General features: G+C 31.9%; 1 protein-coding gene and 1 long non-coding RNA gene across 2 annotated transcripts; both read left to right on the top strand.

Moving 5' to 3' along the window:
• The first annotated feature begins 1,570 nt into the window (after positions 1 to 1,570).
• On the top strand, positions 1,571 to 5,549 carry LOC105173873 (uncharacterized). Its single transcript, XR_848787.3, has 3 exons — positions 1,571 to 1,658; positions 2,473 to 2,568; positions 4,863 to 5,549. It is a non-coding gene; the product is annotated as an uncharacterized LOC105173873 (long non-coding RNA).
• Positions 5,550 to 8,317: 2,768 nt separating this feature from the next.
• On the top strand, positions 8,318 to 9,963 carry LOC105173872 (F-box protein At4g09920-like). Its single transcript, XM_011095774.3, has 3 exons — positions 8,318 to 9,289; positions 9,393 to 9,557; positions 9,685 to 9,963. The coding sequence occupies exons 1-3, from the start codon at positions 8,345 to 8,347 to the stop codon at positions 9,961 to 9,963; spliced, it is 1,389 nt and encodes a 462-aa protein (XP_011094076.3). The 5' UTR covers positions 8,318 to 8,344.
• Positions 9,964 to 12,308: the final 2,345 nt, after the last annotated feature.

The raw sequence follows: 12,308 nt of genomic DNA, 5'->3' as shown, positions 1-12,308 counted from the left end.
TCTGTTCCAGAAGTTTAGAGCCTTGAGGGGACCTCCCTTGACACCGGTCCTTCATGTTGGCCAAGTGTCATGTATGATAATTTAAGTAGACACCATACATAGACGACTGGACATAGGCCGTCACATGATCATCATCGTTGGGCCATGTATCCAAATCCACGAGTAGCTTAGCCCTTTCCCCCATATGGGTTGTTGGGCTAATATATATATTAAAAAAACAGTCCACAACTTGCATAATTTCTCACTAAATTTTAAATTTTGATAGTTTTGCATTTTTTATCAAATAAAAAATTCATTGACTTGCTCTAATAAAAATCTAATATCATTCTATAATAAGAAAAGCCGCATGTATCCCTATATTGAGGCCTACATATATATTGTACTATGATTTCAAAATAAAAGATACTTATCTCTAGTTTCTTATCTGTTCAACCACATTCTCTTCATATTAGCTTTTCAATGTTTCATTCCTTTTCACCCTTTTACTGTGATCCGTTTGATTTTGTTTTTCTTTTTGTTGTTTTTTCTTCTTTGCAGTCAATAGCCATTACAATTTATTATTATTATTATATAGTTAGATTACGGGCTTAATAAATTTGTTTTTATTATATAATTCAAATAATTATTAGAGTGTGGATGTTGGTTTATTAATATTTTTCTCAATTTTCATATAAATTGTCACGGGTTAACTTCAAATTGCAATAATTTTTGAAAAAAATTAACTATTCTTTTTACTTTCATTTTTGGATTGAACTCATAATCAACTGATATTAGGCCCATTAAGAACCCATATCCAATTCAATATGAAATACAATTTTATTTAAGTCTCATCTATAGCAATTCATTCTAAATTATAACAAATTCAATCTAATCAAAAATTAGTTGGATAGGATTGAACCCATGAATCTTAACCCACATAAAGCAAATGAGCAGAAAACACACGAGTTCATAAAACTTTTTAACAAAGCAATTCGAGTACGCAAAAAAAAAAAAAAAGAAATTGCAAGACATAATACTCAGAACGCATTTGGTAATGTAATTAAAATTTACATAACATATTCTTTTATTGGGTAGGGTGCATTAATTTAAAGCACATTGTTGCAAGTATGAAAATTTGTTATTTAAATCATCTTTGTGTTATGTAGTGGATCAATTTTTTTTCCCAGATTCCTATTTGTGAATGTCCCACTTAATATTATTTCAATATTCTTCAATGCCTTGAATTTCAATATTCTTCAATTTTGTGAATTACTATTAGAGTCATGCCTATTTCATAAGGGTAGTTTATGCACAGTAGCTTAAATGAATTAGCTATCATTTATTAATAATTACTTCACATTTGAAGTGATAAGGAAGGTATGATAATACATTATTTCTCTAGGTAAGTTCTATATAATTCTGGTCAACATAGGTAACCCACGTAATATTATTTCCTTAAATTGAGTTATATTTTGAATTTCATGCTGACAAGGCAAATGCCACGTGCACTCATTTGGTTGGAATAAATTACGTGTAGTTATAATGAACTTTCTTATTATCATTAATTGCATACCCTCCATCTACGTGTATGAATACAAATTCTCTCTAGAGGGCAAAACGTTCCTTCCTCATCTCCAGATCTGCTCTTTGTTCTCTCCATTGTTGGTCAGTGAGCGAAGGTTGTTGAAATGTTTCATACCTTTTTTACTTCACCTTTTTATTACTTAATCGTCTAATTTATGTTTCTATTTTTTTTTTTTTTGGTTCTTTGCCGTGCAAGTTGCATATATACACCTTTTTTTTTTTTTTACCATTTTTAGTCTCATCATTTTAATTTCTCTAGCCCAACTTCTTTGTTTTCTTTTTTGGTTGATTTAATTTTGGATTAGATGGATCAGGATATATAATTAACTGAATGAATTTTTCTAAATAATAGGGATTGCCGAAGGCAGTAGTTCTATTCACAAATAGCAGCTAGAATAGACCAGTGCAGTAAAGATGGATTATGTATTTGTTTTTTGCAAATAAATAATAGCTCTTCACATTTAAGTACCATAAATGTTGTAAATTCTAAATGACAAGAAAATGCCTTGACTTGAGACAGATTTGTATATTTAATCCTTTCAGTAAAGTTTTTGCATTACCAAATAAGGAGGGGAAAAAAAGAAAGAATTGATTAGTTATTATTCTTATATTTGATAGAATATGTTGTTTATGTCGAAATAATTGTTTTGCATTTTAAAAATTATATTGAAGCATATATCTTTCAAGCCATTTTCATTTGGTTAGATGTTTCCTGATTATACATAGAGGTTTTCACATATATGTTCAAATTTTGTGAAAATGATTCATAGAGAACAATATATATCCACTTTAAGCATTTGAAGTGGATTGTGTGCAATTAAATTTGTTATTGTTATTATCTCTTTATTTTAGTAAAATATTTTTGAATGAATCTCTTAATTTCATGTTAACATTTAGGAGATTTTGCAGCTCCTGTTAGCTTCTCCTGTGAAGTTCGTCTCCCGAATACATCAAAAGTACGAATCACCATTGATTTGTTGCCCTCATTGCTCAAGTTTACAAAAGGTATCTTTTCATTTCAAACATATTTTCTCTTTCTCTTTTCTTTTTTTTATGAATCTGATTAATATATGCTTTCATCATTCTTATTTTATATTTTGCCTTTTCTTTTATCTTAGATTTTTGCAAATTAGTCCTCTGTTTTAGTGTTTTGAAGAATGTTGTCGTTTATTGATCAAATAAAATTCTATTATTTGTCTTGCTTATGAATGATATTTGTTCGTTATGAAGTAATTATGTCAAGATTGAAATTGAAAAAAATAATTTAGATTCTCTCTCCATGTGGATGATCGATGAAAATAACTTTAATCTCACGAAAGAAAGCATAGAATGTATCCAAATTTTAAACATAAAAATAACTTGAATGTGTTAATTTGAATTTGAAATGAAAACAATCTAAGGAGACTTGTGAATGAAATCTGAAAAAGGAAATACTTTTTATTGAAAGGAAGTAAAAATGAAGAAAAAAAAAATTCATGTTAAAGAAATATAGTGGATCTCATTTGCATTACGTCGTATTATTTGAAGAAATGGGTAAATCAAATTGTTTTAAAATGTGAACGAGGTATCTAAAAGTAAAGAGTTGTAATGGAATGAAGAAAAACATAAAAGGAAAAGAATTGATGTCAAGGACAAATATTGAATCTCATTCGTATGCTCCTTATTGGCATTTATTTTCACCAAGTGTAGAAGTTGGAGCAATTTGACCGATGAGAAAATCAATGAAAACAAAGTAAAATATAGTTCAAAACTTTTAATATACTTGTGAAAATACTGTCATAGATTTCCTGAATGGGTATATAAACTATCTTGCACTTTTATGCTTATTCGAACTAGCAAGGTAGGGCAAGATGTTCCTATAATCATTAAGTTTTGTTTAAGTTCGATATTGATATCTAGACATCATGTTGACATTTTTTGTATCTTCTTTAGAATATTTTAACGGAGACACTATTTATGACATCAAATTTTAGATAGGACAGGAGAAGAAAACAAAACATGACTCACCGGTCCATTCAACCTATATACATTCACTAAACAAATTTCCAAATAGGTAAATCATATTATGCTTTCTTATTATCACGGTTACAATATAATCTTTATCCATAGGTGTAATGAATATGTGAGAAGTAGAATATATAAATGATCATCCTTATCCATTTAAATATAATGACATATTGTATTATCTGAATAATGCTATATTGTATTTGTTGTCCGACAACACAATTAAAATATCATTTATGTTGAAGATTCCATGTTAATTCATGGAAGATGAACCGCACACCACTAAAGTGCATGTTATTGAAAGATGTCGAAAGAATAAATTTACTGGCAATCGACAAAGTCAACTAAAGAGCGGCATGAGCAGGAGGGATCATAAGAGACTGTACTTGGAAAGCAACAAACAATCAAATATGAAATAAAACTATAGGTACTTCGTATTAGGTTAAACTTGTCAAACCGAGTGCACGAGCATGGGGTACCACATCGAAAGGCGTTCAAATGTCGTGCTAGTGAGTTTTAAGTGTTGAAAACACGTGGCGGGTGTCGTCAGGACTCGAGATGGTGGACGACTGATTGAAGGTTGAGTGTGACTAATGCTACAAGGGCGAAAATTACATTCCATTGCAAGACAAAAGAGTCAATCCGTGATAGGTGATCTATATCGCATTTAAGGCCAAAATGCGACTTTAAAAGTTGAACGTTGGATGGGAAGAAGGATGAAAGAGGACCATTCGATTAAGGGCGCAGGTGTAATGGGGACGATATTAAATTATCAAGCAAAGGCAATGTGGTTTCGAGGCAATTAGTGTGTGATTCCAGAGCTTAGGAAATTGGGAATTTTAACTCAACTCTCCCTTCCTGATTTAGCCAGACACATGACACTTGGACAACAGAGATGTGCGACCCGTTGTTGCAGGAGTTGCCACCTGCATTTATTAAGTCCATGACAACAATAAAAGGACTACCAATCTTGAGCTAAGAGGAGGACGAGCAACCCAAAACTCTGAAGAGTTTTAATGTCCATTCAGGTTTATTTTTTTTGTGTTTTTTGTCTTTTGTTGTGGTTTCTCCTTGTGAAGGCTCAAACGACTGAAAGAGGAATTATTATGAATGAATTATAATTTCAATTTCCTCTCATCTTATTCTTCTTCTACTTCCCACCTCCATTTTTGTCTGTGGCTCTGTTAATTTTCCGTAAATTTTAGCTCAATTAATTTTGAATTAGCCTAAGAGCCATTACTTCCTTGAACCTTAAACACACAAAACAATACTCTAACAATGGCTGATGGAACAAGATTGAAAGAAATACAAGAGCAAAAAGACAAGCAAGTGAAGATGAAATCTATGGGCGTCCAGATCAAATGATGGAAGTGCAGGAGAACCTTCAGGCATCAGTACTGAATGTTGAACACAACTTACTGAATGTTCAACAGCAACTCCAAAGTGTGGTTGAGCAACTACAGCAATACAACAAGAACAAGTCTATCCTAGGAGATGGTTTGACTGCAGCCATGGACAAGGGATCTAACTCTAAAGCTGCCATACACAACCCCTTCAAACAGGAAGGGGGTAGCATCTTTAGGCAGGAACAACACAGCTCACAAAGCAAAGGGACCTACAATGTTTTGAACAGACTAGAGTTCCCTTACTTTGATGGGAAAAATGGTAGATGTTGGGTGAGGAGGTGCTCGAGATACTTTGAATTGATACCCATACCTGGATCAAAAGGTATCTATGGCATCTATCTATATGCAAGGAAAATCAGAACTCTAGTACCAATGCTACACTGAAAAAGGGAGTTCAGTTCTTGAGATGAACTGGTGTGTTAATGTCCTAGAAAGGTTTGAGGAGCTGGATAATGAAAGGGTCATGACAGAGTTCAATAAAATCCACCATGAGACCATGGTAAATGTGTACCTGGAAAATGAGCATCCACGGTCAATTGGAATGGCTTAATCCACCCTTTTTCTTTTCTCTGTTAAGCCTTCTATGATGAGGCTTTGATTTCCTTTGTATTGGAATTTTCGTATTTGCTATAACATCTATAGGTTTTCAAATCAAACGAAAAATATTCATGACAATATTGGTGTTTTCTTCTAAATTGGTCCATGTGTATCGAATACAAAAAAAAAATGCATTATACAATGCATAAAAGAACAATTAATGCCATATCTATAATGACGATGCATTATCCAAAAATATGCAACACATAAATTTGTCACATGCTTATCACTATATTATAGACATTTAATGCCACATCTGTAATGACGATCAACTGATAATATAAGTTTAGTGACAATAATTATTTTCTAAGGTTTTTATCATCCAAAATATAGTGGTTTTTGCCATTTTTCACCTGAACATTTTTTTTATACTTTACTATCCAAAGTACATGATTTTAACACAAATCTTATGGGATTAGATAGAAAAGAGAAATGAACAATATCTTTACTTTCAATGCCACCTAATTTCTCAGAGTTAGTGGCTTCAACAATCTCCGACGGTTATGCAATTAATAATCTATGTAAATTCAGCATTTTACGATTAACGGAATATAGAAAAAGAATAGCTTACTCGTCCGTATCTCATTTTTGGTTTCATAATTATAGGAATAGATTAATTCTATCACCGATATGGGACTCAATAGAGTCATTTTACAAATAGTTTGTCATCGATTTATTGGTGCGGAACTTCTTTTATTGCCCGAACGAGTTATGATAGAATATACTTCTTGTTTAGGTTGAAGAAAAGGGTGGAATAGCTATGATGTCGAAGATACTCACAACATGGAGTAGCTTTTTTATGGTCTCCGTTGCATTATCGGCTAAAATTCGTATTATTGGTGAATCAAGGTCTTTTTTGGAGTATCTACTAGTCAAAAGCATATTTTAAAGACAAAACTCCTAATTACTTTTGTAACGGTTTTTCCGTCGCTTTACTGCCTCTTGTCTTCCCCTTGGCTACGATCTGAATCATATGTATTGTTGGCTCTAGCCCACCTTTCCCTCTAATCCAATAACAGATGTGGGTCTAGGTATTTTCTCCTTCTATAACAGTCGTGGGCCCTTATGACCTGAAATCTAGCCTAACGGACTCCTCTGACTTCACTTCACGATAGTGGAAGGATTGAAGAGGCGATGAGGATCTTCTGTCATACTTTTGAATCTTATATTGGTGCCATACTAATGAGTAACTGACACATTTTTTAATTTGAAATATAATTAAATTATAGCATAATTTAAAAATGAGACTGCATACAATATATGCATAAATATAATATATATATATATATATATCACAAAAGTGTAATAAAAGATCCTTCACTAAAAGATAACGACTGATTGACGATGAGAAAGTCAAATAGATAGGCCAAATTCCAACCCTCCAATGCATTGGGTAAAAGTTATACTGTACTAGATCCATCCCAGTATGCCTAGAGCGCACTATCCCTTAGAACGTACCAACCTCTACGTTTATTTTCATTTTCAAATTATCTTCGGATGAGTTAAAATATACCCAATATTTGTCATCATACAAAAACACTTTATCTGGGTGTTTTTAACTGTTTTGACATAAATACACACATATACATAAATATATATAAAAAAAGACATATTTGACAGTGATTTCACAATGAACAGTAATTTTTGTCTCCCAAAACACAACATTAAACATACAATATTTATTTTAAATTATCTTCAAAAACAAATCCGAACATACATACTATCTCTAACACAAACTTATTTATCATTATTTTTCTCTCTCTTTCTCCATAAAACACAACAAAGCACTCCGAAAACGAATCCAAATACTATGCTTGTGTTTCGTGGACATCTTGCTGCCATAATTCGTTTGAATAAGATAATGATAATATCAAAATGTATATAAGTTAATATCGTGAATACATACATTGTGTTTGGATTTGTGTTTTAGCTGTTTTGTTTTGTGTTTTGAAAATAGAGAGAGAAAAATAGAAATAAGTAAGTGTGTGTTCAAAATAGATGATATGTTTGGATTTGTGTTTTGGGGTAATTTAAAATATTTTAAAATAAGTGGTGTATGTATGATGTTGGGATTTGGGAGACAAAAATCACTGTTCATTGTCAAATTATATATTTTTACATATAATATGTATATATATATAAATATTTTATGTTTAATGTTGTATTTTTTTTAGACAAAAATATTGTCAAATCATGTCTGTTTTATATTATGTATATATATATATATTATATATAGAAAGTTAAAAAATAGAAAAATACGCAGATAATGTGTAAAATTATAAAAACAAACATTGAGTGTGTTTTATCTTGTCTCGGCTACGCGAGAATACAAATCCAAACAAAGCAATAGTGTTTTGGACAATATTGAGTATTGTTTGATTTTATCAGATTGGTTAAATGCATACGTGCAGTATCTGTGCATACATATTACTATTTGTTAAGAGATTCTTGCATTTGCTTTGTTCTCTTTACATTTGCAATATACGTGCAGCATTTGTGCATGCATATTATCATTTGTTAAGAATTCTTGCACTTGCTTTGCACTCTTTACATTTGCAATACTTAGCACTAGTTTTCATGGGTAACATGTGGTTATGTGATGCAATTACTAAGTTGGTTGATCCACCTCAGAAACTCAAGATCATTGGACATTTCTTTTGAAGTAGTCTTAACATGTCTTTTGTGTACTTTTGTCTTATTTTATTATTGATTATGCTAAACAATTACTGTAATGATCACAGGAAGTAAAGGGCAAAAGCTTGAGTACATCAACAATGGTGCGCATTATTGAAGGCGAATCCTCTTCTTCCAACAGACGTCGTCGTCCAGTCGTCAGAGGCACTGACAGGTTGAGCGCATTGCCGCAACATATTCTGACCGAAATCTTGTCTCGCCTCTCAACAATTGAGGCTGCAAGGGTTAGCTTTAGTTCAAGAATTTTGACGACTACATGGCGTTTGCTGCCAAATCTTGTTTTCGATTATAGTCAGTTCCCGGCTATGGTGAATAAGGCACATTCTTTCTTGAGATTCGTCGACTGGACTGTTGCTCACCATGATGAATCAGATGTTAAAATTTTTGAACTTCAGCTCGGGCCTACCACTTATTGTGAGGTTTCGATCAAGTACCAGTGGGTGGAATTTGCAATACAGCACAATGTGCAAAAACTAGTTCTTCGTGGAAGAGTTTGTGGGACTCAAAATCTAGCAGATTCCGTCTTTTCATGTCGGTCCCTTGTAAAATTGGAGTTGTCTGTACATGAAATTGTCTTATCTTGGCCTGAAACTATTCAGCTTCCAAACCTCAAGAAACTAAAGCTGAAATTCTTGCTTCTGCCAGAGATGATCACCAGCCAAGATTTGTTCTCAAATTTCCCTGCACTTGAAAAACTCTCCATGTTCTTCTGCAACGTTGCATCCCTCAATGTTTTTTCCATTTCATCTTCAAGATTAACGGAGTTCACGATGTCTGCCTGTCTAGGGATGGAAAGCTGCTCGATCAGGCTCCAGACTCCATCTCTTTCTAAATTCATATACACCAGTTGGGATCCAAGGGAAAGTGTGCTGCAAGTGCCTCCATGTGCGTTTTCATTGGTGGTTGATGGTGATAATTCTCTCATGTGTAGAGGAAGCCCTGACGAGTTGAGTCAAACTGTAGTTAAACTCACTAGAGAGCTTTTTGGGACAAGTTATATCACTACAGGACGTTGGCTCATTCAGGTAATTTACATTAGTTTTCTTTGTAATAGAATCATGCGTGCGTAAATTTTTAGCGTGCACTATGGTATAAGTACTTATACATAGTTTCTTGCATTTGCTTCAGTATCTTTCTATGGTTCCTGATCTACCGAGGCGACTAGCTTCTGTTAGATACAATTACTTGCTGATGCTGAACGTCAGGGTATGGCCAGTTGCAAGGCACGTTAGAACATTGATTTTGCTTGTTTCCAAATGCCCAATACTCTCAGTGCTCTCTATTGACTTTGTGGTAAGAAGAGATGATATTTCAGCACTCATAAGTATGATACACTTATCATGTGATTGATTCTATATGGTCATACCTGGTTGTTTTAATATAAAACCGCTCTTGCATTTACTGTGCTTTGTTTTGCCAGATGCCACAAGGAAGAATTATTAGCCGGGGGAATGGGGGATGTGCAGCAGATTATGGTGTGGGAGATTTTGGTGGCTTAAACGATGTTAGAATAGAGAATTTTGGAGGAAATGTGACAGAAATGGCGCTTGTGAGGCATTTGCTGGCTAGAACACCTCATTTACATATAATGAGGATTGAGATGAACCCTCTTCTGGACGACATTGATGCAGACTTGAAGATCCATCAGATACTTGAATATTGGAGAGCTTCTCCAAGTGCTAATATCATTTTTGACTAATGTCATGTAGTCAATGCAAGTAAACCCCTCTCTTTCTCTCCCACACACACACACACACACTTGCAATTTTAGTACTAGGGTAGCCATTTTGATCGTGTTGAAATTGATTTTGACAATTTGATATTGCAATTATAAAAATTTTCAATTGAAAACAATTTTGGCAGAAAAGCATAACCTGAATAGAAAAGTGCATGTGTTGTGCACATAACGTGCTAATTTGGGGTTTTCAAATCAATTTATGAATTTTCGACCATAATTATCTCTGAAGGACCCCTTTTTATATATTTACGGGACCAATATTTTAATTTTCCCAAAAGGAAAGATAGAAACTTTGACATTATGGGTTTTTGGAATATGAACTGATTTTTATTGTTAATTTTCGACATATGCAGCAGTGTGGTGGAAGACCGAAGCGTCAACACAAGTTGTGTTTGGAGTTGATGATGTTTGGGATTGGTTGTATGTTGTGCTTAGTTGTACTTCTGTTGAATTAAAGTCTAAATTCATATGCTTGGGTGAAAAAGACATGAGTTGTGTGTTAGTTATCTCTATTTGATATTATTAGTTACGTGTGTTGAACGTTATTCGTGTTATTTCAATAAAATTCTTATGTTATAATAATAAAATAAATTTATATAAACTAAAACTTAATAGGTACTTTATAAATAAATATATTATTCTTACAAAATAAAAACATATAGTTAAAAAAAAAATATTGTCTTCTCCACTTTATTTATTATTTTTTTTTCCTATATGTAATATATGCATATACCAATTTATATAAGTAAATTTTATAACTACAAATATGTCACTAACTATATTTAATGATAATTTTAATTTTTGTCACTAATAATTATACATTGTAACGATAAGCACGACCACGATTAGTTTAATCGATGTCTAATTAAGGACAAAATGATGAAAGCAACACTGACTGATGTTGTCTAAAGACTCTTGAACACCAATAAAATCTAGGATTATCCGTAAGATAAGTCTTCAAGAGAGAATAATTATTTGTTTGAATTATTAATTATTCTATAAGATGAGTTGGATTAATTGTTAATTGCCAACAGCCACTTATTTTATAACCTCAGAGAGGTTCAAATTCTTATCTTAATTCTTCGATTATTGAACTCAGTCAGTCACCCTCTGATTAATTAGTTTAACAGTATTAATTACTTTCATAATTTATTTTTTTCCAATTAGACTAATTATTAATGGTCATATGCCAATGCTACTATATATAATTATTTGACAAGAAGTTGAATTGTCCTTGTGATGCTTAGCTACCCAATTAGACGTCTAAACATATATAGACAGAAATTGACTTTGATAATCATTTGTGGTTAACTAGTGATAATTCATTATTAATCAAAAGTAATTAATACAACATTGTAAAAGCAAAACATTAATTATTTTATCAGTAGAAAAAAAAATGACTATTGGCTACAATTTTAATCGCTACGGACTAAAAATTGCGGTAAATAATTTTTATCGACCACGGTTAAATAAAATCGATGCAAAAATATAGATTTTCCACCAAGAAAGTTTTTTGCCACTGCTAAATGTTTTAGCTACCCTCGCAGATACCACGACCAACAACTGTTGCATAGCTGTGGTTAAAAACTATTTACTACGATTATTTTGTTTTTAATAATGGCTAAATGTTGCATTTTTTATACCATATGTTGTTTTTATTTCTCAATTTTTGACATTTAATTTATTTTTCTTTGCTTCCATTCATGTATTTATTGACCAAATTCGATCAAATCAAATCAATTCAATTATATTTATCATGAAATCAATTATTTTTTGAATTATACATCAATCATATTATAAATATACCTGATAAGAAAATGGAATAGATGAAATCAGTAGTTTTTATTAATTAATTATTTTTTAAAATTATATATGAATTAGTTATAGTATAATTATTTCGAATTTAACTGTTCTTTATTTTTCAATAAAAAAAATGGAGAAAATGAAAAAGGGAAAACTGACTAATTCTTTAACCTACTTCTCTCACGTCAGCTCCCTTTTCCTAGGAAGACTATTGAATTTATTATAGCAATTATAAATTATTTAATCATTTTATTCTAATAATATTATCCCAAAAAATTAAGTTTCTATTTTAATATAATCTTTTAATAATAGAAAAAACCATGCTAAATTAATGCTATGACATCAACCATTATCAATCACCACATTTTCAACACAATAATTTAAAAATACAGGTAAACTATATTCATCAAATTTTAATAAAAAAATTACAATAACTCAATGAATACATACTCATACGAAGCACAAACCTAAGACACCGTTTTCTTCTAGAGTTGCACAAATTT

The sequence above is a fragment of the Sesamum indicum genome, linkage group LG11 (assembly GCF_026168435.1).
Source record: "Sesamum indicum cultivar Baizhima isolate 11 linkage group LG11, ASM2616843v1, whole genome shotgun sequence".
NCBI lineage: Eukaryota > Viridiplantae > Streptophyta > Magnoliopsida > Lamiales > Pedaliaceae > Sesamum > Sesamum indicum.
This window is presented reverse-complemented; position numbering and strand designations above follow the sequence as displayed.

Bases quoted from the DNA above. Each gene is read 5' to 3' on its own strand.
- LOC105173872 (XM_011095774.3), top strand. From the start codon at position 8,345: ATGGTGCGCATTATTGAAGGCGAATCCTCTTCTTCCAACAGACGTCGT. The intron at 9,290-9,392 runs GTAATTTACATT...CATTTGCTTCAG, and splicing joins CAGGACGTTGGCTCATTCAG to TATCTTTCTATGGTTCCTGA. The intron at 9,558-9,684 runs GTAAGAAGAGAT...TTGTTTTGCCAG, and splicing joins TGCTCTCTATTGACTTTGTG to ATGCCACAAGGAAGAATTAT.